This window comes from Rhynchophorus ferrugineus, unplaced genomic scaffold (assembly GCF_030347505.1).
Source record: "Rhynchophorus ferrugineus isolate W39M unplaced genomic scaffold, kcgeb_rfMv2 rfM6, whole genome shotgun sequence".
Lineage (NCBI taxonomy): Eukaryota > Metazoa > Arthropoda > Insecta > Coleoptera > Curculionidae > Rhynchophorus > Rhynchophorus ferrugineus.
The window spans coordinates 2428161-2455257 of NW_027472585.1; the positions used below are offsets into that span (position 1 = coordinate 2428161).

Below are 27097 nucleotides of genomic sequence, written 5' to 3' on the forward strand. Positions count from 1 at the left end.
ATCTAAAATCAATAGTTTAAAGTATAATCTTAAATTATCTAAAACGAACAAAAGAAAACATTAAAAATATGCTTTTATGCTATAAAGGTGAGAGATACTGACTTATATATGTCACAATAGACAACAAAATTAATCAGGGACTATTTAAGATACTTATTCTGTCGTTATTTCGCCTTCCTGTCAGTGTTGATAAATGTAACGCGAAACAACGGGATATTAATGATCTAAGGTGATATAGTAACAGATCGCTTCAAGAAAATTAGTCCAAAGATAAATCAGTCCCCGATTGTAGGATTAAACCAGTTCTATTTTATTTTCTGGCTTCTCAGAATATATGTTAATTAAATTCGAAATTACTGTTAGTACATAGTTATATCATATTTGACTTATATGTTAATCACTTGATGTTCAAATTATCGAATTCATAGAATAAAGAAATTTGGAAGTGAAAGTTATATGGAAAAATCGAGTCCCACGTTTAAGCTTTTCGGAATCCCCGTTACGCGGCCAAATGTAAAAGAAAAATGCAACAGCTGTATGTGTGTTTTTCTCTCCTTCAGCTTCGGTATTAATAATTCTAACCTAAGCTTTTCGGTATGTGCTTTCATATATATTTAACAATTACTTTAGATTATTCTGTGTATTTTAATTTATTAGTGTAATAAAAAGAAAACCTTAAGGGGATCTCTTATGATCTCCTATGTAGGTCCAGGAAAGTTTGTAATCATTTTAAAGATGAAGACTATAGACCAAAATGTGGAAAGACATGGCTGAAACAAGATGTAACTTCTACTTGTAATTTAAATAGTAAATGTTTTGTTAAATAGTAATGATTTATTGCATTGAAATAATTAAGCTATATTTATGGAGATTCTTTACCTTTACTACAAGACAAGGAAAATATGCCCACAATGGCAATGTTACAATCACATAAGTTCTTTGAGGCTGATAGATATATAGGAGATTTTTCTACCCCAACAAGACCCAGAAGTAAGTATATGTTAATTTACAGATAACTCAGCTTATCCCATCAGCTTCGTTTCAGGTAGGATGAAAAACTAATGGCTTTATCCTTATTGAAATGCAGTGGCAGTGGATATAAACTGTTATCGAAGATATTCTGCTTGCCTTCTAGAAGAACATTAATGCGGATACTGAATAAGGTTCCTTTTTGCTGCTGGAGTAGTAACCTCTAATTTTGGTCGTTAGTTCAGAAACTTGACTGTATAGACCGAACTGCAGATATTTGATGAAATGTACCTCAATTTAGGTAGGATGTTAATTTAGTTGATTCTAAAAAATAAAGCAACAGAACCATTAATAGTTATATTATCTTATTTTAATGTTTGTTTTAAATATTAGAGAGAAGATAATATCAGTAGATTACGTGTTTTGGATAGTGGAGTGGGTAGTCAAGGAAAATTAATGTAATTGTAATATATTAATAAAATATATTTAAATATATTTATTTTTTTATTTTCCCAGTAAAATTTAAATTTTTTTTTTAAATTTCCTGCTAAAATTTTTTACTATACAATTTTAAATTTCCCGCTAAATATTTTTAAATTTCACAGGGGTGTTCCGAGCGTAACTTAGAACCAATTTTAGCATAGGACATGCGCTCCTTTTAAATAAAGTTTCTTTATTCTATGAATTAATTTACGTACATTTGTCATAAAAATACTTATGAAATAAAAATCGTGATAAACTATTGGATGGCCAGTGCCGGGAAATGATCTTCCAATTTTGAAACATTATACATGTTCTAATCGCGTTTTGATAATAGTAGTTGGTAGTTTTAATCAGCATTCAACATTTTTGGAGACAGAATACAATTGAGAACGCACTTATAAATACTTGACAACCAATAAAATTATCGATCCTTTCTGATAGTGAAACTGTTGATGACAGTGACAGTGACACTTTGTATGGTAAAACTTGTATATGTATAAACATTCCATGGACTTCCACAAGTACTTTAAAATCAAACATCGCTAAATTGGTCCAGCCGTTCTCAAGTTTTAGAGAGACTAACGAACAGCAATTCATTTTTATACATATATAGGGTAGGTTGCATTAAAAAAAAATGCCCACTAAACCCACCAGCAGCAAAGGAGATAAAATAGATGACCCTTAATGTTGTTATTTAATGATTTACTGATATATGGTCCAGCTCGATTAATAAATATTTTACGACGGTTTTAACGACCAGCCCAAACTGCACATTCAAGCCTCAAAATGCGACCGTAAATCCACGTTACTAACGTAAGCAGCAACGTGTTTTCGTTGCAGCCGTGCCTCTGCGGTTTCTGTTGCAGGATTTGCGGGCATGATGAACCAACCGTTCCTTACGGAGAATTGCAGCTAACTAATGCGCTTAAGTTGTTCTGCTTTAGGATTTGACAACGACATTTTATCGCATTTAGGCAATAATCCAATAATTTAGCATATATTTAACACTGAAATGGATTAATGTCTATTACGGGGGTACTCTAATTGATTTCCATTTTCAAAAATATAGATTGAAAAATCCTCTAAGAGCATATTCTCAAAGGGTTAAACATTAAAAATATGAAAAATAGACTTATTAAATTCCTTTCATTTTTGTATATTCAGGATTCCTAGGACTATATTGGTTAGACAGGTTAGTTTTAAGACATTTTTTGTTCTATAGAAAATGTAAATAAAATGTTTAACATTCATTAAATTGACCACGTTAAATCATGTAGAGCCTTTTGACATCCAGCGTTAGTATCAGAACTTGTAATTCTATATCTTAAACTCTAATTAACCTCATGAAACGTAATAATGGAGGAGAAAGAATGAAAATAATAAAATAATAAGAAATATCAGTTCATAATTGAAATAATGACGCTCCAAAACCAGTAGCTAAAACAGTGTAATTTAGAAAATAAATTCCGAAGCATACAAAACAAAAAAAAAACACTTTTTATCTTCACCATATGAAATAATTTAACTTTCATTCTTTTTTCAGTAATATATAAGAAATAATACCTCTAATAGAACGTATTATTATTACAGAACGTATGTCTTCTCGCAAATAAACAGAAAACGAATAAGTATAAAGATAGAAAGGGAAAATATTAACGCTGTAGGTTCCCCATTATAAGGAAAAATTATACAAGTTTGCGGACAATTACTTCATATATCGTTCCGAACAGCGCAGTAGGGAGGAAATGTAAGTTATTAAACGTTTGTGGGTCCAAAAACATCTCGAGAGTAATATAAAATAAAATTCTTATTACGAAAGAACATGAGAATTTCATTAGGTAACTTTCTATGTCCACTTTTGGGTATAATTTAATTTATAGATACTCACGCGATGTTCAAGAAGATCTGTCAAAATTTCGTGACATTTCGATTGTTGGATATCGAGTTAACAATGGTTTTAGAAACTAGTTAAATACCAGTAATTTAGTTTATTGTTTTATATTTTTTAGCCGAATAATTCTCTTTAATTTTTTCAATATAAAAACAACGAAACATTGTGAAAAAATATAACAACTAGTATATCATTTCAGAAAAATGTCTGTTGAAAATATTGTATCATATATTATTACGGGAAAGAAATAAAGAAATAAAGAACAGCAGATAAGATAAGTAACAATGAGAAGGCGTTATATTTGGTGAGTATGCTGGTTAAAACAGAAATACGCATTGGAGCTACCTCAGTGCATTTCTCATAGCTTTTGCAATCTACCGAGAATTCTGATGCAAAAGAACGAATCAGCAACCGTTACTCTATATTGTTGTTATGACCATGAATATTCTACTTTGGTATGGATGTAAATGGCTTTCCTGGACTAATCTGTGAATTATCACACTTCAGATTGATTCTCGACATCTCATCACCAGTCGTAATAAACAATAGAAAGTTCAAGTTCTTGTCGAGCAAAGATTGAAACCACAATATTGAAACTGCTTCCACCAACAATCGAACGCAGAACAATATTCACAGCACCAATTCAATATTATTGTAATTGATCAAATATCGTGCTTTATAAAAATCGGTTCATGTTTGAATTTGAAAACAAAACTCGCCTTTTTTTCATTCGCATATACGTCGGCCATAATTAATCAAAATATTCGGTCTAGAAATGGGCGTTTTATGCGATCGTTTTTAATTAAAAGCCCCCCTAGTTTAAATAAACACTAGGGTCGATGCCGTCGTCGAGAGTATAACGCGGTATGAACAATGTACTTTCGTTTTTTATCAAATTCGTTTAAATAATAAAAATATCAGGCCGGGGATTTATATAAATATTAGTTACGCGAACAACTAAATAACTGGTTTTAATTGATGAAATTAATGTATAGTCGGTCCAAAATAGCACTGAACTGTAGTTTGTAAATTGGTTTTAAAATACTGACTGTATTCCTTCTCATTTTATTTTAGTTAAAGAGAGATGCAATGCTGTCGGATGCGTTCGAACATGTAACCGAATCAGGCTATAAAACGTTCTCTATAAAATCATAATTTATAAAAAGTTGGGAAGTATCGTTAAAGAACTTAAGAAAAGATAGCTCTATGAGGCATGTAGATTACACCTCTGTACAATTTTATGAGACACACAGAGAGAGGTACACAAACATACATTTACGACCATTTCCAGAAATTATTCGACTAAAATTAAAAATGACTTCTTGGCATTATGCATTTCGATGAAACACCATAGCACAAGACAGTAATAAAAATAGTGTAAAGATAACAAAAGTTGATCTAACATCTGGCTAAGTTTTGTTGGTCATAATGTTCTTTAATAATTCATATTGCAGAAATTTAATTCTTCACGCTGGAAACAGGAATGGTTTTATTCTTGGAGCCGAGTTAGACTTTTCCTCCAATGGTGACGAAAATGGAGAAATGAACTAGAATATCTTTAGGGTTCGGTGTGAAAATGAACTCTTAAAAAACTTGCAGGAACTATTAGTTATAGTTGCTGCACTGTAACTAAGGAATGGCTTGGTAACTAGGGAAAACACTGAGTTTAGATATACCATGTTGAAGAATGTTAAAACTCAAAGTTGATGCAACAATATTGCGAAGTTGTGACATCAAACATTTTGATAGCGTGACTTCATTGTTATTTTGGACGCACTGTAAATTAAAAGTTTACTTTTAATTTAGGTAAAGCTTAATTTTTCGATTTTTCCTTTAGTATTTTATATTAGTATTAGTACATATATATATATATATATATATATATATATATATATATATATATATATATATATATATATATATATATATATATATATAAGGACCATCCGGCCATCTCTGTAAAAATTACCTGAATAGAGAACGAGTGAGACGGAGGAGTCTGTTTTCTAATAGACAAAGAAGCCTCAGGTCACTTTGTATCGTCTCTTCGATATATTCAAGTAAATTAACTTTTTTACTAAACCCTTTCATATTTTCTGACTGGCGCAATCGGTAGAATTCCCGAGAGATCATAAGATCGGGCAAAAGTGTCGCAGCTGAAGCTGTAATGTCACAAAAGGTGGATTGAAGGCGCTCAACCACCTACAGGCACAAACTACTCCAAGTGAGAGACATTCAAGCTTCGAAAAACACCCCTAGTCTGTGGATTCCCGGCACATGCATGACAGTAGGCGGTGTAAGACAACCAAAGGTGAACTGAAGTTGCTGTGAATTAACATAGCCTACTGGAATTTTGGACTTGCAGTTCAGTTACTTACGGTCCGTTACTTAAAAGCGGACTATTGAAATCTGGAGTCACCACAATGTGGAAAACAATTTCCTAGAGAGGTTCCATGGAAATAAGTAGATACACCATTTCGAAAACTTTCAAAGGAAAACTGGCGGATGAAGATACAGGCGAAACTTATACCACATGGGACAAAAGTCCCGGTACCATTGACGCAATTTCCGCTGAATGGCAGTAATAGACCGATTATTTTAAATAAATATTGTCATTATTTCTGCTCGTTCTTGTAACGTATATTTATTCATAATAAATTTGGAAGTCCACACAACACTATGGTTAAAGCGAACCTGAGTTAAACGTTACATACATAATTTTACAACTATAAGGTGGGCCTGAAGTGGCCGCTATCAATTTGATCGCCCGCTACCTTAGTTATGTGACGTTTAGTTCAGTTTCGCATTAACCATGGACCAAGGACTAGAGGGCATGTGGTTTCGGCAAGATTGGGCCACAGCACACACAGCTCGTTCAACAATTCAATTATTGAATGATGTTTTACAACGAAGACTAATTTCGCCAAGTGGCGATTAAGCATGGCCAGCCAGATTTCCGGATTTAACGGTATGGGCTTTTTAAAATCAAAAGTTTTCAAAAAAACGATTCAACATCTTAAAGACAATATTCGTCACGAAATTGAAGAAATTCAGCTTCAGATGTTGTAGGAGGTCATGAAAAATTCCTTAAGAAGAGCCGAAAGTTGCATAGCGAATCGCGGTCACCATTTAGCCGATATAATTTTTCAATCATAACGAAAAAAAAATGTACAGGCCAAATAATTTTTTATGACAACCAAACTTAATTATCTTTTATTTGAGCAAAGTTATAGGAAATTAAAATGGTAGCGGGACTTTTGCCCCCACTTGTTATAAGCTGCCCAGACGGAATAATGAACACGTACATCCTTGTGGTCGATTCTTTAGGAGAGAGGTGTTATGTATACGATCCAGACTATTCCGCCATCTGTTTTATTGACTAACCGAATGATGAACGGGTGAGACGGGTATATATTCATTCATTTAAGATCAGCAGAACTAATTAGGAACAACAACGTCCGTATTCGAATTAAAATATTATTTTAACGTAATGTAAATTTCACTTTTCATTACTCCACTTCCGTTGTAAACTTCTTGAGCAGTCAAGAAGTTTCAATATTCTCTGATGTTCATTCGAAATTTAATCCACATACCTAGCTACTCCCTCATCGCCATTCAGCGCCGTACTTTGGCACTGCCCTAAATTATTCCGTACTTGAACTTTGAGCCATTGTCTTAAATTTACTCCTCCGTCCTCTCGAAAATCTCTAAGCCGCCGCCGTTGGGTTTTCCTCGCCCATGTTTCGTTTTAATAGCGAGAATGAGGGAATATGGCGAAGTGAAACGTCGCTTCGTATTATATCAACACTACGGAGGTGACTACCTGAATATTACTTTTAATATTTGCCATTTTGTACAATAAACTTGTGAGAATGAAACGGGAATATCTGGTTAAAAATTATTTTTTTCGCATATTTCCAATTTCGACACATTTTTTTCATGACCTTCCAATATCATTGCCTCTTGGTTTGATTTTTTATTGTTAATTACATCTTACATGAGATATGCTCAGTATATTTTTAATTTACAGATTCATTTATTACTACTGTTCTGTATTATATGCATTAATAGAATTGCAAAATGGGGACCAGATGTATTAGCATGTAGAAGTATCAGTAAATATTTCCCAAATTAAAATAAAACTAAATTACATAAGCTAAAGTTAAGAATAGACTAATACTTTCGCTTCAGTCTTCTGATTTCCTGCATATTGCTTCCACGTCTCAGGGATTTAGCAACCTTATTTTATTTTTTAGGGTGACATCTTAGATTCTGCCGTATATTCATTTGATTCCGAGGTTATCGTAATTAATCGTAGAACTTTATTTTGGCTACGTAGGATTTCTAGTTGGTTTGATGTTTAGTGAAACCCCATATTTGCACCCCGTAGGTCCAAATTACCTTTATTTTTGACTGATAAACCGATCTTTTTGAGACTGAGTTGACAATATCTTTCGACTAACCAGTAGAGTTGCCTGACTTTGAGGCTAATCTGCTCTGCTTTTTCTCTAACATGGTGATTCCAATTTAACCTACCATCGAGATGTATTCCGAGATAACAGGTCTAGTGAAAAGTCCCCGGCCTGACACATGGATAGCGCTACTAGAATTAAATCCATATGTTTTTTCGTTAGCCCTAACCCTCGAAAGATGCGTGTATAATTGACAGTTGTCGGATCATTAGTTTGTGAATTATAGCATTTTGAGTGAAGCAACTTTTATTATTGCAACAAGCGTAATAAACCTGAGTTTTTGCGTTGATATGTGACAATAGATGAAACATGGCTTCATCATTTCACTCCGAAGTCCAATCGACAGTCATCCGAGTGGATTGCAGACGATGAACCCGCTACAAAGCGTGGAAAAACGCTGGAAAGGTTATAACGTCTGTATTTTGTAAAAGTATATTAAAGTAAAAAAGTAAAGTGTAAAAGTGTGTTCCCTCACCAATAAAAATGTACATTCATTCCAGAAGGGCAGTATGTTGAGAAAAATCGAATATATTTTTCTACCTTTCTAGGGCTTTGTTTAGTAATGTATCCAAAGTATGTTATATAGCAAATAAACCGTTTAAACAGTTATTATTACAAGAAAAACAAATATTACGGGTAATATTACTAACGTTACGTTACGTATTTTTAGTATATAATATAACGGCATCAAATACCATCAACAAAAGCGGGACATTTCGTACGAAATAAAACCTCTCGCGATATTGGACGGAAACGGCCGAGTTGGGCCATTAAAAGGCTAATAATTTCACTGCAAAACGTCCATTTCGTATCGGAATATTCTTATATAAAACGTCAGTGGGGAAGGGGAGACTTTTATGCCCCCTCGCTGAACGATGCACCTCCAAAACTCGTTCGTTATTAGATGTTTCGCTACCGAATGGCAAACAATAGTGTCGTAAAACTTCGAGCATTGTATAGTCTAATTAAAATCGACATAAAGACTGAATCATGAAAGGTAATTGTGTTGAGTTTCGCTTTTTGAGATGATTGGTTCGATCTGTGCGTGCGCATTTCGATTAATTTCAATATAATATTCAATAACAATAAATAATACTGCCACATAATATAGTAACAACGCTAAGTAGCTCGGAATGAATCTTGATGCAAAACTTCGTTGGAAGGAATATGTCAAAAAGAAGAGGAAAGAACCGGTGTTACAATACAGAAAAATGTTCAAATTATCAGACAAACACATTTATCAGTACATAATAAATTGGGAGATACAAGCAAGTGATGAAACATATATAGATATACGGAATTATGGGAATATCCAGCGAAAATGAATATAAATACAAGTTTTCCAGATGATATATATATATATATATATATATATATATATATATATATATATATATATATATATATATATATATATATATCTGGTAACAGTGTAATAAATAAAAATAAAAAATAAATTAAAAATTATTCATAAACTCTATGGTTATGACATTACTTACTTATCAGTTTGTTACATATGGTTACGAAAATTTTATGAAGTGAACCCTAGTTTTTTATTGGCAATAAAAAAATAACATTGAGGCTGCACTACCTAAAGGAAGTAAAATATCTCCTAATGCCAATAACTTCACCAATTAGATACTATTATATCATAAAACTATCTTTCATCTAGTTTCTACAATAGCATTTATAGTATGACCTGAGTGTCAAAGTGTAAATATGGTTACTGAACCATTAAAACAGTATAAATTCAATCTGTTAAGGAAGAATCCCAATACGTATCTATTAGTTATGCTATATATTATTATTATAAAATTCATTGAAAAAAGAACTACAATCAAAATATGAAGAATTCTAGATGATGAATGGCTCAGTATCAACAAAATTATCAGGAAGGGGTGGGTAGTTTTCAAAACAGATAATCTAAAAAGTAAAGGGTTATCTAATACTGCTTGGCTGATTTTAAATTTATATATGTCAATATGTATTAATAAAGATGTATATTTGATAAGAATGTATGAGTAACTATACTGTTGTGAACAATATTATAAATATATGGAGCACGTAAACTATTGAAATACGAATTCCTTTACAAACAGAAACAATTTAAATAATAATGGTAACAATATTAACATTACGAAATGAACGAAATATGGTTCTACAAAGCAATCACACAACACACCCAACCGAACTAATTTCTAATATTATTTATTTCAATTAATTGTGCCTGTGATCAACTAGATAATCATATATTTTGTCATCTTTGTTTCTCTGTAGTGTGTGCTTAGGAATTCGACTATTAAATATTCGTATTTTGCTTGAAGTTGTTTTATTCAATTTGCAGTCTTATTGCTATAGTTTGATTAAAGGTAATAAGGAATGTTCTCCGACTATACGTAAAATTTCTATACGTACCTCCGACTATACGTACTCCGTAAAAATAATATGAGCATATAACACATATTGTTGCATGTTGGCGACGCTGTTTCTGTCTATGTATTGCTCAGTTTACATACCAAGTCCTGAAGGATATATTTCAGTGTACTATGCGCTTTATTCTTAGACGGTTAAACGACAAATATTCGTGAATGATATGATATACACGTTCAGCTAATATATTTAGAGTGTCTGTTATTTCACTCAATTTCAATATATGGTCATTCAAAATCATTTTGTGAATTTTTTAACGTTTTCGTCGGTAACAACCTCTTTTGGGCACCGCGTTCACCGTCTTCGGTGCTCCACGTCTAACTTATTATACCAACCCTTGAAGGTTGATTTTCCTGGAGCAGTGTCCGGAAACTCGGCATCAAGCCAAGTTTTTGCTTCAACTATATTTTTTCCCTTCAAAAAGCAATATTTTATCAACACGCGAAATTCCTTTGTATCCATTTTTTTCATAATAACAAAAGTTGCTATAATTCATACACTAATGATCCGACAGCTGTCAAATTTATACAGGCATCTTTTCTTTTGATGGTTAGAGATAACTAAAAAACATATGGATTTAATTCTAGTAGCGCCATCTATGTGTCAGACCGGGGACTTTTCAATTGACCCGTTAAAACTATCGCGTTAAAAGTGGCAGCAGCACTCAACTCTCACTTGAGTAGTACTGTTTCGAAAAATACAGTACCACGATAGTACCAGTGGGTAAGGAGTAGGAGTATTGTATATGTATATATATATATATATATATATATATATATATATATATTCAATAATATTTACATCAGACCGTAGCAATGATTAAAAGTATTTATCGTGATATTTAGATGTGACATTTCGGTATTATTATTATCCAGTTAACAGAATGATAACACTGTCCTTGAACCACTGTTAAACTGTTTAAAAATTAACGTGAAACTACTGTATTAGTTATTAATATATATGTATATAAGTCACTTACCTTTCGTATGTCTTCTAAATTGTGAATTTCCGGTGAAAGACCACCATGTACACAAAGGAACTGTTGATTCATGAGCGCAGCTAAAGGTAGACAATCGAATGCCTCCATACAGGCGTCATAAACTCGTTCCGAATATTTTATTTTACCTGGAAATAAAAATACATACGAATAAATATCGTTTATATCATCTTTAAGGACAGAAAAGAACCATCTAAACTATATTAAAAAGAAGTAATATTTAACTTTATTTTAAAGTTTTTTTTAGTATATTTTGGTTGAAGTCTCCTTTTTACCAACCAGGAACCGGATATATATAATGTAATGAAAAATAGTTCATTGAAAAATAACAATATAATCTAAACAAATGTTTATTTTCTATTGATTTATATGGGATTGTGGCGATCGCCACGACCCTTTAGGCCACCACGAATACATCAACAAGTACAAAGGTTGGCAACGCCGGTGAATTGGTACCATGCGGTTCCAGCGTATAAAAGACCATCACGACGACGTCTCGCTCTCTTTTCTTTTCTCCGTCCCCTTGTAACAGTACCACTTCCACAGCGCTACCGTACTTCCTCTACCTAACCTAATATCCTGTCAATTCTCCCGTCGACCACATGTATCAATCGTAAGTTAAAATAAACAACTTTGATTCAACCAGTGTTTTTAGTTCCCGTGCAATTTCCTTCCAAAAATAGTAGTGAGTGTTCTGACAAATAATCGCAGCGGCAGCCACACATTTCAACCGACCGATCGACCCGACGAACATTCCTACAGGATCATCGAGTGGTATACACAAGATGTGTGGTGGGTAATGATTTTCCACTTTTGGTAACAGACAGACTAGCCACAAGTATGCAATCTTACGATTCGATGGATATGTTGTTTTATTCTACTGACAATTAACCTCAATATTATAGTTACATTCTCTTATCAATTTCAACAAGGTTTTGGCCGAAAAGACATGATAACGTGACTAAAAGTGAAAATCTATTAAAGAAGTGTTGAAATCCCTTGGATGGGAAGTTTTATTGCAATTTCCCTACTTTCCAGACATGACTCCGTTCGACTACCATCTTTTCGCACCGATGAGGCACGCTCTTGCTGAGTAGTGTTTCGCAGGTTTCGAAGAAGTTAAAAAATTGCTCAATAAAGGGCTTAACTCAAAAGAGCCACTCCTCTTTTGGTATGGTATACATAAATTGTCTGAGAGATGGACGAAACATATAACACCAAATGGTCAATATTTTGAATAAATAAAATTAAACTATTAATCGTAAATGACAAGTTCTCTTTGACAAAAAAAAACAGAAAGATACCCCCGTACGTCACCAAGATTTTTAATGTATTGCCTGCTGCAATTTGTAAATTCGTTTTAGAATCAGACAATATTATCCTTCTCATTTTATTCTAGTTTTGACATCACAAATTTAGATGGCGTACGAATATAATAACTTTGAATAGACTATATGCATTTTTATACATATATGGTCATAAAGAGCTTCGAACCTAATATCTGACATTCAAATAGTTACTAGTGATTGTGTTGTTTTCCAGACTTCAAAATTATACACAGAACAGAGAGAAACATCAGCAGTATACGTCAGCATACAAATGGCTATACCTGTATTTTTTTCTAAATCATTGTTGGCGATGAAAATACAGTTGAAATACTTGAAACAAAATCATTTCGAAGGTTTTTTTAAATAAAATAAAAAACTATTTAACGTCGTCTATTATAAAACAGTGCTATGTGCTTGTTACTAAAAAGATCGAGTCGATCAAAAACACCTTTAAAACCTTTATTGTTACCTTCTTGGGTTAAAATATCGGACTTCTCCAGGGGGTAATATTCGGAGGGCGTAAATTATTTTTAATTGCGGTTTCTCGGAGCTCGAGATGAAGGCGAACCATTTTTAACCGCCATAAATATAAAGTTAGATGTTATGGGATTTCGGAAAATTGTTTCTCATATATCTTTTAAGGCATGGCACATTTTTTAGTTGAACTCGATTTTGACTTTTCTGATTCTATGAAGACGCAAATCAAGAGAATAGTTTTAGTTTTGACATTTTAAGAAGAAAATAAGGGCGCCATAGTTTACAGACAAAGTATTGAGATGACCTTTGTTCTCTCATAATAGAGAATACTGGTTGAAATTGAGTTTAAATGCTTTTTTGTATAACTGCTGTTACTCTATGCACTAGGCCGATTTCTGAATAGTGATTTCAAAATTTAAACCGAAAATCTACCATTTTATAAGCCAGATGAAAAAAAGAGGAGGTTCTATGTTCGGTTGTATATATTTTATCAATGAATATTCGCCGATTTCTCTGTCAATTATGGACAGATTTTCAAAACTCTTTTTTTATTCGAAAGAGTTCACTTCCGAGGTGCTCCCATTGGAACCAAGTTAGGATCTGAAGGGGGAAGGGGGGAAATTTCAAAGGCACATACAACGTTTTCACATATTTTTTATCTAAAATAATCAGATATTTGTGTATAATGTTATTGCTGAACTGATGTGACAAAAAATCGGAAGTAGTTCAGTGTAAACTGAGTCAGTTTGCTTTTTAAGCACCAACCGTATCATACGAGACGTTGTAGAAACGTTATAGGGAACTGTTTATACGGTGTAATGTTTAGAACGTTGAGCTCACATGCGGAGGTCGTGGATTCGATTCCCAACTTGTTTGTTCTAGTTCCATTGGAACATTTGTCAAATCACCTAGACAAGTTAGCGGACCCCAGGGCCTGAAACGTTCCTTAGTTTCAATCATTGTTTCTTTATTCCTATTTTTCTTCATAGGGGCTGTACTTCTACTTGGGCTATCCATTGTAATACTTAATAAAATAACTGTGTAATTTATTGAGTAAATATTTAACACTAAAAAGAGAAAAATGAAATATGTTTAATGAAAAAATTGAACCGACTTCAAAAAATAAATAATAAGGAATTCACTAAAAAGTAAAAAATAATCAAACTTTTTTAAACGATTTACGATTTACTTTTTTAAACGATTTTTAACACAAAAAACCTTTTAAAATAAAATAATCGTTGTAATAAGTAAATTAAATTAAACAAAAACCTTATTTAACCTACACGTATACTACTACTACTAACTACACGTATTTCATATTCTATTATATACATACCATTTAGCTTATACCATATACATATACACAAAAGAATTACAAATAAAATAAATCTAATTTCTTGCTGGGCACCACTGCACTGGGTATATGTATATAGTAGATAGGATGTGTAGTAGATAGGTTAAATAAGGCTTTTCTTTATTTTTATTTACTAACTACAACGACTATTACGTACATATTTTATTTCAAAACGTTTATTTTGTGTTAAAAATCTATGTTTGATTATTTTCCCTTTTTGGTGACTTTTGGTACTTATTCTTTGAAGTCCGTTCAATTTTTTTTGTTAGAAATATTTTTAATATCAGTTTCTCAAATAATTTTCATGGAGAAAAAAACCTCTAAACTTAATTAATAGCTCTTATTTGACTTTATTCGAACCCCAACAGCAAAAAATTTATATATACCCGCGGAATATCCGGCCACAAAAGAAGTCTCATTAAAATACAGTCTTGTGCATCTCGAAAAGTAACCGCTCGTCAGCCTTATTAAGTAATTAAGCAGCTACCCGGCATCGAAAGTTCAACGCCTGGAAATGGTGAGAAGTAATTTTTAAAACGCCACTCATAAAGATTACTTTAGAGTTTTTCGGGAAGAAGCGGGGGCGGCGAGGGAAAAAACGAGCTGAGAGCCCGGTCAGGAAAAATTTACTGTTTCTTAGCGAGTAATAATTCAAGATTTTCAAGATGGCTTAAACGAGAGAGGAAACGGAACGGGATCTGTTGGGGATTTGCTTCTGTTTGTTGTGGCTTTTCGTTTCAGCTTTAGTGCGTAACGAAACGGTGACTTGTTATCGCAACTTGTTATTTTCACGTGGACTACAATCAGCGTCATCTAATCTGGAAACTTTTATTTCATGTCGTTAAGAAGCTATAATAGTTCAATTTCAATTTTTAAATATTTTTTGCAAAATTTATTTATTAGAGTGTTATTAGTCGCTGCAGAGTAACTTACAATTTCTCATCACCAATAACTTAAATTTAATTATATATCTAGTAGTACCCATCGGTCTTATCTTAGTTTCTAACACGTCAATTGAAAAGTCCCGGCCTACCATAGTAAAACATATTTTTTTGGCAAAATTAGTTTTTTTTATTCAACATAATTCCCTTCAAGGGTGATAAACTGATTATAGCGCGTCTCCAACATTTCGATACCATTTTTGTAGTACGATTTGTCCTTTGCTTCAAAAAAGGCCTCAATTTAGGCGATCACCTCTTCATTCGACGAAAATTTCTTCCCAGCGAGCATTATTTTGGGATCTGAGAACAGGAAATAGTCGCTGGGGGCTAGATCTGGAGAATACGGTGGATGAGGAAGCAATTCGAAGCCCAATTCTTCGATTTTTTCTGTGCATTGTCTTTCCTTTTCCTTTTTACATGTTGCTTCCAGCGAAGTTTTGCATCAAGATTCATTCCGAAATACTTAGCGTTGTTGTTATTTGGAATGATAGTATTACTTAATGTTATTGGTGCTTGTTCGATCTGATTATAGGTGAACTGCACGTGCACATACTTAATTTCGTTAATTAGTTTTCATTTTATTTCACGCTGAACGCATTTTCGACCAAACTAATTTTTTGAGACAATTGTCATGGTATCTCAAGTTCTACCAAATCGATTTAATCGATACCTGGTTTGAGCCTTCTCTATACATTCTTCTATGGTATCAAAGTAAAAAAAGCTCTCAACTAGCCAGCTTGTTAGCAGTTACTTCAAAAAATAAAATAAAAGGTATGTTAATTATATTTATATTCCTTTGAGAACCACCAACAGCGCAAAAATACATAAAATTATCATTCTAACTTTAAATACTACTTTATATATTAAGTTTTTTTTTTCTATAAGTAACAATCAACTAACAAAATCACATCGTGGTCGTGGAATAAGATTTTCTCTGATTTCTGTTTTTAGGATATGAACGTTCTAACCTAAAACGCTTCTTTATGAAGACCTAAGGGTCTCTATGAAATGCCCTAGTCTTGCATGACATGCGGACCAGTCAACAACTATTAAATATGATTAATGAAAGAAAATATATATTCCTAAAATATGTAGTAAGAAACAATGAGTCACCTAGAAGGGGAAAGACGATCTGGCAGGGAGAAAAGAACATAAGATTCAGAATAGGATTGACTTCCCAAGAACACAATGCAAGATCCAGAAATATGCAGCTAGCAGCAGCACACGCCATATGGCAGCAATAAACGAATTAGTTAACCATATTTCACTCTCAATAAATATAGTTTGACTCCCGTACAAAAAATATATATTTTCTTATGTTCATGCTTTCTGTTTCACTAAAATAAGACCTAGAGGGTGAACGAATTATCACCTACAGAAGAATTATGGAAAGACGTGAGGAAAAGTATAATAATAAAATAAAAAAAGGTCTAGGTAATGGAAAACGTGACAAACTGAAACCGTGTTTCGACATTTTATTGCCATATTGATCTATATTGGTTAGTGAGGCTAAAGAAAAAAATATAAATATTTTAACATATGAATGTTCTCTGTAATAACTTTTTTTGGTAAGGCCATAATTTGCTCAAGTAAACCTATAGCCCGTCCAATAAAACAGCCAATGCACGAATGTAGTACCTACATACACGAAATTATTGCCAATTACAGTTTTACAGTTACAGTAGAAATATAATAATAATAGGGGGATATAGTTATAGTTAATTCAAACAGAAACGAGATAATGGGGGCTTCTTACAGCCACTAAACTACGCTAGAGAGATAAGTATTGATTTTATTAAATGTTAAATTGCTGTGGTTTTTATTGGAAATATTACTTAGTATATCGAGCAGCGCTGAATATTAATACGTTGACTGCATCTAAAATTTCTAAAAAAAAATAATATAATGTGGATTAACCAAGGAAATGGATAGAAAAGCGAGTAATTTTTTTCTATACAAACAAAATTTAAAACAATTATTTGAGAGAAAGCTGTTAGTCTGGGAAGTGTCCTTAGAAAAATTACGAATACGTAGTTCTTTTAAGGGACATAGTGTTCATATTCCGTTAGAAAACAGGTTGGGTTCCTAAACTATTGAACTTTGAGTAAACATTTACACGGTTGAAAGTTTGTCGCCGCTTGCTGATGCGATAAGACGCGGAGGGGACGGTTTTTTTTAACGCGAATCTTCATTACAGACGAGACATGGATACACTATTAAACTTCCGAAAGCAAGATGTCGTCTAAAGAGTGGACGATTGCGATTCATCTTCAGGATAAAGCTCGCCCTCATACCGCGCGTCTCACGCTCGATACAATACCGGAATCAGGGTGGGAGGTACTGGAACAACACCTCCTTCGGTCCGGATTTATCACCTTTTGACTACCACATGTTTGGACCACTGAAAGAAGCCCTCGGAGGTCAAAGATTTAACACCGACGACGAGGTAGAGGAGTTCGTGGCTGTTCGAGTTGCCCAAGGAATTCTTCGATACCGGCATCAAAAAACGGAAAGATGGACGAAATGCGTAACTAGTGAGGGAAAAATACCTAGAAAAACTGTAAATATTTTCAATGGTAAATAAACGTGTCAGAGTATTTGTCTCGATCATATTTGAACTACCCTCGTACATATAACGTCGTAAAATACAAATTAATATTCATCGAAGTCCCTATACTTCATTCCGGTCTGTATTACTTCCAAAACTCGTATATCGAATTTTATATTACCCCACAAAACAACAATGAAACATTCTCGGATTTGGGTCGTACAATGGCATTCCCGGGGAAACGTTCGGGAATAAATATCGAGAGACGCCGAAAAGGACCAAAAATGGCGCGTCACGTGAAATCCCCGATCGGAAGGGCCGAATTCTCGCTGGAGACTCGATAAATCAAACGACGGAATCCGTCTCTCCCTATTTGGGACGCGAGTGGAGAAAAAACCGGGAGAGCACGAGAATATTCGTCTAGATAAAATATCGGTCCGACAAAATGGATAAGCTGAAGTGTCGGCGACAATATTGGACGTTGGGAACGAGAGAATGGAAAGATCAAATCGGATGATGCAGAGAGAGTCGGTCGAGTTTTTGCTTATTTGCCGCCAGAGATTGGAGAAACCAATCGACCCTACCAGATTGTAGTAATGTAAATAGGTTTAGATTAATATCAGTGCGATTGAAATAAGAATGCCAATAATTATATACCAATGGAATAATATCATTTATATAGTCAATTCAAAACAGTAATGACACACGTGACCACTATGTGTCTGTTAAAAGTTGTAAATTCGCTTTACAGCCAGACAATATCTTTCTTCTCATTTTATTCTATTTAAAATGAGATGGAACGCTGTTAGACAAATTTGAACATGTAACCGAAAGAGCCTGCAAAAGTGGTCCGTTTGTCAAATGTCTGCAAAATTCTTCAAAATATTATAATTACGGGTTATAAACCGGCAAACATTGTTTTAACGCTTTATTTTAATAAATTTAAAATCGCCGCGGTTTTTATTGAAAAAAATGTTTTGCGCATTGCAGCTGCACTGAATATCAGTACGAAATTGGTCACTAAATTATCTCAAAAAGTAAAAAACAATATAACCTTAAACTCACCAAAAAGAAACCGTGTTTATGCGAAACAGGTCAACTTGATGTTTGAGAAATCAAATATACGAAATGTCTAAAAGTAGTTTAAGTAGTTTCGTCAGTAAGTAGTTTTTTCAATCGAAAGATAATTTAATACAATTATTTCAGAGAAAATTGTTAGTCTGGAAAGTATCCATAAAAAGCCAAAAGATATACAGCTATTGTTGGGTAATATAGGACTTAAGTGGTGTAAAGATAACCAATGAAGGGGTTTAATTGAACTTCCAGAGACTGCTTTTAAAAGAATACAATTTTTAAAAATATATCAGAAAATCAAGGAATAATTATTATATCAATTTATATATTTAAATAAGACATGAATATTTCTGAAGGGTACATTGGTTCTCTGATGGCAAGATTATAATAAATAGTGTCAAGACAACAAAAGTTGATGGAAAGATTAGGTAACATTTATTAATAATTCACTGCAGACATATAGTTCTTGATGCTGGAAACAGGAATGGTTTTATTCCTGTTGCAGAATTAGTGTTTTCCTCTAAGTCCAAGGGAATGGATTAAAGTACATAAAATAAGTTTCGAGGAAACCGTAAACCATGTCAAATTGTTACTCGGCAAATATAAATAAAATGATGTGAGTGGACAAAAACTTGTGAACCTCGTCCAAAGTGCCCCCGAAAGCACAACAATCGCCTGTAAAGATTATGGCCTCGGTATTTTGGTATATGCGTGGTGTAATATTCATCGATTATCTTGAAAAGCGAAATACCATCAACAGTGAATATTATATAGCGTTATTGGGGTGTTTGAAGGCCGAAATTGTAAAGAAACTACCGCATATGGGAAAGAATTTTGTTTTGTTTCATCAAGACAACGCACGGTGTCGCAAGTCTATCAAAACTATAGCAAAACTACATGAATTGAACGGGGAATAGCTCCCACATCCACCATATTCATCAGATTTGGGCCCCAGCGACTACAGGCTGTTCGCGGACCTCAAAAAATGCTCACCGATAAGAAATTCCGCTCAAACTGAGGCCTATTTTGAGGTAAAAGGTAAATCGTTCTACAAAAGTGGTATTGAACTGTTAGAGCGGCCCTGGAATGATTGTGTCGCTCTTGATGGAGATTACGTTGATGAATAAAGCTAATATTAGACAAAAAACGCATTTTCTTTGTTACGCCCGGGACTTTTCAGTGCATGTATTTACCTTTTTGCGGAAGGTTTCTCGACCATAGAAATAGGTTTAATACATTGTTTTGCATTATAAGGTAATAAATATTGGACGATGGTTAATCGTTGAAAACTCAAATACCAAGCTACTGACGACAATCGCCTGTAAAGATTATGGCCTCGGTATTTTGGGATATGTGTGGTGTAATATTCATCGACTATCTTGAGAAGGGAAATACCATGAACAGTGAATATTAGATAGCGTTATTGGGGTATTTGAAAGCCGAAATTGTAAAGAAACCACCGCATATGGGAAATAATTTAGTTTTGTTTCATCAAGACAACGCACAGTGTCGCAAGTCTATCAAAACTATCGCAAAACTACATGAATTGAAGGGGGAATAACTCCCACACCCACTGTATCCATCAGATTTGGGCCCCAGCGACTACAGGCTGATCGCGGACCTCAAAAAATGCTCACCGATAAGAAATTCCGCTCGAAACTGAGGCCTATTTTGAGGTAAAAGGTAAATCGTTCTACAAAAGTGGTATTGAACTGTTAGAGCGGCCCTGGAATGATTGTGTCGCTCTTGATGGAGATTACGTTGATGAATAAAGCTAATATTAGACAAAAAACGAATTTTCTTTGTTACGCCCGGGACTTTTCAGCGCATGTGTTTACCTTTTTGCGGAAGGTTTCTCGACCATAGAAATATGTTTAATACATTGTTTTGCATTATAAGGTAATAAATATTGTCGATAGTTAATCGTTGAAAATTCAAATACCAAGCTACTGACAACGTATTCAATATTTTCGTCACACATTTATAATGGCATATTAATGATAATTTGCAATCGATGTGTACTCGAATCTATTTAAAACTTCTGATTAGTTTTCAAACAATTCCTTTTAAAACAAGAGAGAGAGAGTGAGAGAGTTAATAGAATTTGGCATTTTCCCGTGGAAATTTATTAATTTAAACGGGGAAATACGACTCTAACGGTCCATAATTGAGACCTTTTACGACTTCGGTTAAGTAGCGAGACTATTAAATTTTCATGTTTTAATTTAGTAGTTTCGGTGCCGTCACATAAAGACGGAAGAGGTCGAAATTTAAATGGATTTTTACGATGAGGCCGTACGAACAACACCATGCAAATAATGTTTTTAATTGTTATTTCGAAAGAGGGGCGGATAATTGCAGAACGCGGAAACGTACTTTGTTTTTCTCCCCCTTTCATCCCTGGTCAACTATAAAATTTAATTTACCAAATTATAATCATGTATAATAAAAACTTTTTATGTAAGAAAGGAGGAAAAATACACGTTATATTAGCTCCATCCGTCATTTTTTAAAAATATATTTTAAAGTCTCCTTTTACCAACTATGGGTTTATCTGGACTCGACCTACAGTTTAACGTGGGCTCCGAACCACGGTCCTCAGCATTATGCCTACCGACTGGCGAGTAACCAACTTAGAAATCATCCCGGAAGACTTCCGGTCTTACCCAGCCTGGTTACTGGCGTGACTGGGATCATTTTCCTTGTCGGATTTTACACTCTTGCCTAGACCAATCACAAATTTTAAACAATCACAAACATAAATTTACGACCATGCCCCAGCAGGATTCGAATCCGCGGCTATCGCAACAGTAGGAGGAACGTCCTATCGCTTTTACCACTGCGCCACCAAGCCGGCCCCACCCAACATTAATTATTAAAGCACACGTTATTATGAAAATATAGTCCATTCAAAATAACAGTGAACTCAGGTCATCAAGATGTTTAATGTATTGCCTATTTGCCGAGCAACAAATTAGATTTGATTTGTTCGTAAATTAATTTTTTGTATACGTTACAAAATTATATTATTATTTTTATATTGTTTGGGCTCGACACCGATTTCAAACTGATCTGTTGGTAGTAGTTAAAATAATATTGTAAATAGATAAATAGGTTTAGGTAGGTATTAAGCTAAATTGTGTGTATATAGTAGAAAATAAAATATGTGTAATTATTAGGTTAATTGAGATTTCCGTTTATTTTTATTTAGATATTACAACGATTATTATGTACATATTTTATTTTAAAACTTTTTTTTTGTGTTAAAAATCTAAGTTTCATTATTATTTACTTTTAGTGAGTTCCTTATTTATCTTTTGCAGTCGGTACATTTTTAGATATTTACTCAATAAATTAGCCAGTTACATTATTAAGTATTACAAGGGGTAGGCCAAGTAATGGTGCAGCCCGTATGAAGAAAAATAGGTATAAAGAACAAAAGCCACTGCCTCTGCCGGGAATCGAACCAGCGACCCCCACGTGTGAGCTGAACGTTCTAACCGTTACACCGTAAAAGCAGTTGGGTACGAGATGTCTACGACTTGTCATATGATATGGTTAGTTCTTAAAAAGCAAAATGAATGGCTTTTGCACTGAACGACTTCCGATTTTCCGTCACATCGGATCAGCAATAACATTATACACAAATATCTGATTATTTTAGATAAAAAATATGTGAAAACTTTGTACGTGCCTATGAAATTTGAGCGTTTCCGTTGACGTACAAAACACGACCCCTCCTCCCCCCACCCAAAGAAAAAAAAAGAAAAAAAGGGACCCTGATTGTGGGGCAAAAGTCCCGCTACAATTTTAATTGCCTATAACTTTGACCAAAGAAAAGATAAGTAAGTTTGGTTTTCATAAAAAGCTTATTTGGCCTTTATATATTTTTTTCATTATGATTGAAAAATTATATCGGCTAATTGTGACCGCGATATGTTATGCAACTTTCGGCTCATTTTAAGGCATTTTTCAGGACATCCAATGTCTTCAATTTCGTGACGATAATTGTCTTTAAGATGTTCAATCGGTTAAGGCTTATTGACATAAACTTTTGATTTTAAAAAACACTATAAGAAAAAGTCTGCTGCTGTTAAATCCGGATATCTGGCTGGCCATGCTAAATCGCCACTTCGCGAAATTAGTCTTCAATAATTGTATTGTAGAACGAGCTGTGTGTGCTATGACCCCATCTTGCTGAAACCACATGTCTTCTCGTCCTTGCTCTTCCATTTCAGGCACAAGAAAACTTCGAATCATATATTGGTACCGTTCAGCAGTAACAGTAACAGCAACACCTTGGTCATTTTCAAAAAAAAATAGAGACCAATGATGTTTCGTGAATTAATTGAGAATTCTGTGTTCCCCAAAACCGACTGTTCTGTTTATTGACGTAGCTACTGAGAATAAAATGGTAAAATAAAATGGTCTAAAATAATATCAATTTAGACGAAAAATCCTCAATTTCATCAGACAGGCTTAGGATTGCATTACTGTAATTTTGTACGGGGACATTTTCAAATCAGTTTTCAAAATTCGCCATAAACTGCTTGTTCTGAATTGATGTTTCTGGAGACTCTGTAATACAATCGCGCACCAGAGTCACATTTTCAGCGTTACGAGACGTCCGTTGTTTTCCAGAATGAGGCTTGTCTGCTGTCGTACCATACCGTCGCAAATTCGCATGTGAACGTTAAATTGTGATTTTGTGAGGCACTGGACGATTAGGATATTTTTATAAAATTTTCGCTGAGTGACAATAATGGAACGATTTTTTTTCAATAAATATTGTCACTCATTGTCAATATTGTTCTTGTGGCGTATATTTATCCATAATAAAATTTGGACGTCTACACAACACAATGGTTGCACCGAAACTGAGTTAAACGTCACATAATCAAGATGGCGTGCAATCAAGTTGGTAGCCTCACCTGACGTTTGCCGCACGTGTTAGTACAGTACTAAAATATACATTAAATTGTACTTACATTCTTGTTTAAAAGTGAAATATTCCGTTAAGTGACGACACTCGTGATTTCCTCGAAGAAGGAAAAGCGTAGTTGGATAACATAACTTTAATGCCCATAGATACAATACACACTGAAAAAAAAATCAAAGTTAGAGCGTCAGTTTCTACAGTTAACAAGAAATAAAAGAAACTCACCTCTATACTAAAATATCCTCTATCGACGTAATCACCAAGAAAAAGGTACTTTGTACTGGCAGGTGGACCACCTACTTCGAATAGTTTCATGAGGTCATAAAACTGACCGTGTATATCGCCACATACTGAAACAAAATAAGATATTGTTACTATCACAGGTAACTCTGATCGCAGGTTCACATTAAATCTCGCACAATCAAAATCCCCAATTGCAAATACTTCTTTAAAATCTGTCTGATTTCCAACAGCTTACTATTTTTATTCAAATAAGAACAGCTTTATCAATTGATATAACTCATAGTACTAAAATTCGTACCAAATCTCACAGAAAACATTCTATTACTTAAAAATATATACCATAACGAAAAGAAGAGGCCACTTGTTTCTCACATCGTAACCCCTTAGTAATAATATGCCCTTAAGAGGATTTATCAAAATTTTAATTTATTTTAAGAGCTGTTTTAGTGCGCGGTATCTAAAATGCAAAACTTTAAACGCATTTTACTCTAAACTGCGTTTTTGAGTTGATTCTGTTGTATCGATGTAAAATTATTAAGAAACATATATTTTCCAACGAGTGTAATTTGGCGAAAAAAAAATTGTTTACCTTTGGTACATTAGCAGCATTTTTGTTTGGTTTTAGATTACTATAAATGTTAACTATTTTTTATTTTATGTATTTTTTAATCGTCAATAAATATCCATTAAAAATGGCTAGTAAAAATATTGTTTTTTTATATGACTTTACAAAGATGCCTAAAATTCATGCCTCCAGACTACAATACTCTCTAAATAAAAAAAATCCATGTGTTGCTCATGAAATTATTTAAATACATTCATAATTTTAAAATAAATTTGATCAACAAGTCGAAGCTAATACGTTATTCTTGTGTTTCCTTTTCTTGCAATATATGTACTAGGCATACTCATTTACATTTTAATCGCTTTTACAATAGCTCAAGTGATTGTATACGCTTGAAGTGGTTGTAGTTCTAATTAAGATAATTCATTTAAACCATTATAAAACAATCGACTTGATCAACAAGGAATTAAAATGAATACTAAATAAAAGCCTAGAAGATTATATGTTTAGATATAATTTCAAAAATAAAATAGATAATATAAAATTCATGTTAGCATGTAATTAAATTTTCTAGTTAATAGTTTCATTTAATGATTAAATATTAAACAGCTGGTATTTTTATTGGAAATATTTATATTATGTTGCACCTGACTACAGTCTCTAAAAAAAAAACAATATAATTTTGGATTCACTAAAAAGAAAGTATCAAATACCTTTATCTTAGTTCTATTCAAGATTAAACTTATGAAATGTACAAAAACGGTGAGTAGTTGTTTTAATATAAATATAATTTAATACAATTATTTCAGAGAAAACTATTAGTATGGAAAGTATCTAAGAAAACTTAGAGATATGTAGCTGTTTGAGGGACATAAGTTATCACTTCAAACACTGTTAGGAAACATAGGATAATGTAATAAAGATAACCCACGAAGAGGTCCAATGCAACTTCCAGGCATGGCTTTTAAAATAATACAATTTTTAAAAACACATAATTAAAATAAGGGAATCTTGTTATTTCAATCTGTGTACAAAAATAGGTATTTCAAAATAGAATATTAGGCTAACCTTGGCAAGACGCTATTAAAAAAAAGTGTAAAACAACAACAACAAAATGATTGTAATTGTTACTTGGTAAATATAAATGAAATGTTTAATTGTGTTTCATGTAATTTGGTTTTTTAATAACAGACCGGAAAGAAGATAGTAGTTCAGATGACTGAACGATATGGCCACAGAGGGTTAAGTCTTCCTCCCTATCACTGCACATTAGTCGAAGCTAATACGTTATTCTTGTGTTTCCTTTTCTTGCAATATATGTACTAACCATACTCATTTACATTTTAATCGCTTTTACAATAGCTCAAGTGATTGTATACGCTTGAAGTGGTTGTAGTTCTAATTAAGATAATTCATTTAAACCATTATAAAACAATCGACTTGATCAACAAGGAATTAAAATGAATACTAAATAAAAGCCTAGAAGATTATATGTTTAGATATAATTTCAAAAATAAAACAGATAATATAAAATTCATGTTAGCATGTAATTAAATTTTCTAATTAATAGTTTCATTTAATGATTAAATATTAAACAGCTGGTATTTTTATTGGAAATATTTATATTATGTTGCACCTGACTACAGTCTCTAAAAAAAACAATATAATTTTGGATTCACTAAAAAGAAAGTATCAAATACCTTTATCTTAGTTCTATTCAAGATTAAACTTATGAAATGTACAAAAACGGTGAGTAGTTGTTTTAATATAAACATAATTTAATACAATTATTTCAGAGAAAACTATTATATGGAAAGTATCCAAGAAAACTTAGAAATATGTAGCTCTTTGAGGGACATAAGTTATCACTTCAAACACTGTTAGGAAACATAGGATAATGTAATAAAGATAACCCACGAAGAGGTCCAATGCAACTTCCAGGTATGGCTTTTAAAATAATACAATTTTTAAAAACACATAATAAAATTAAGGGAAACTTGTTCAAAGTAGAATATACCTATAATATATATACTACCCTTGGCAAGACGCTATTAAAAAAAAGTGTAAAAAAACAAAACATATATATATATATATATATATATATATATATATATATATATAAACCTACATAACATACATAAACATATATATATATATATATATATATATATATATATATATATATATATATATATATATATATATATATATATATATATATATATAAACATACATAACATATATAAACATATATATATATATATATATATATATATATATATATATATATATATATATATATATATATATATATATATATATATATATATATATATATATATATATATATATATGGAGACAGGGTGATTAGAGTGGAAACAATAAA

At 32.9% G+C, this 27097-nt stretch overlaps 1 protein-coding gene across 5 annotated transcripts in view; it reads right to left on the reverse strand.

Annotated features, from left to right (window-relative positions):
• LOC143198754 (serine/threonine-protein phosphatase 2B catalytic subunit 3) overlaps nucleotides 1-27097 on the reverse strand; it is a 252955-nt gene that overhangs the window by 83081 nt on the left and 142777 nt on the right. For all 5 annotated transcript variants that reach the window (XM_076408226.1, XM_076408225.1, XM_076408224.1 and 2 more), the window contains exons 3-5: nucleotides 24129-24253; nucleotides 23953-24064; nucleotides 11225-11370 (exon numbers count right to left, since the gene is read on the reverse strand). In XM_076408226.1, the coding sequence (XP_076264341.1) occupies nucleotides 11225-11370; nucleotides 23953-24064; nucleotides 24129-24253 (383 nt within the window). The remainder of the gene's footprint in view (nucleotides 1-11224; nucleotides 11371-23952; nucleotides 24065-24128; nucleotides 24254-27097) is intronic.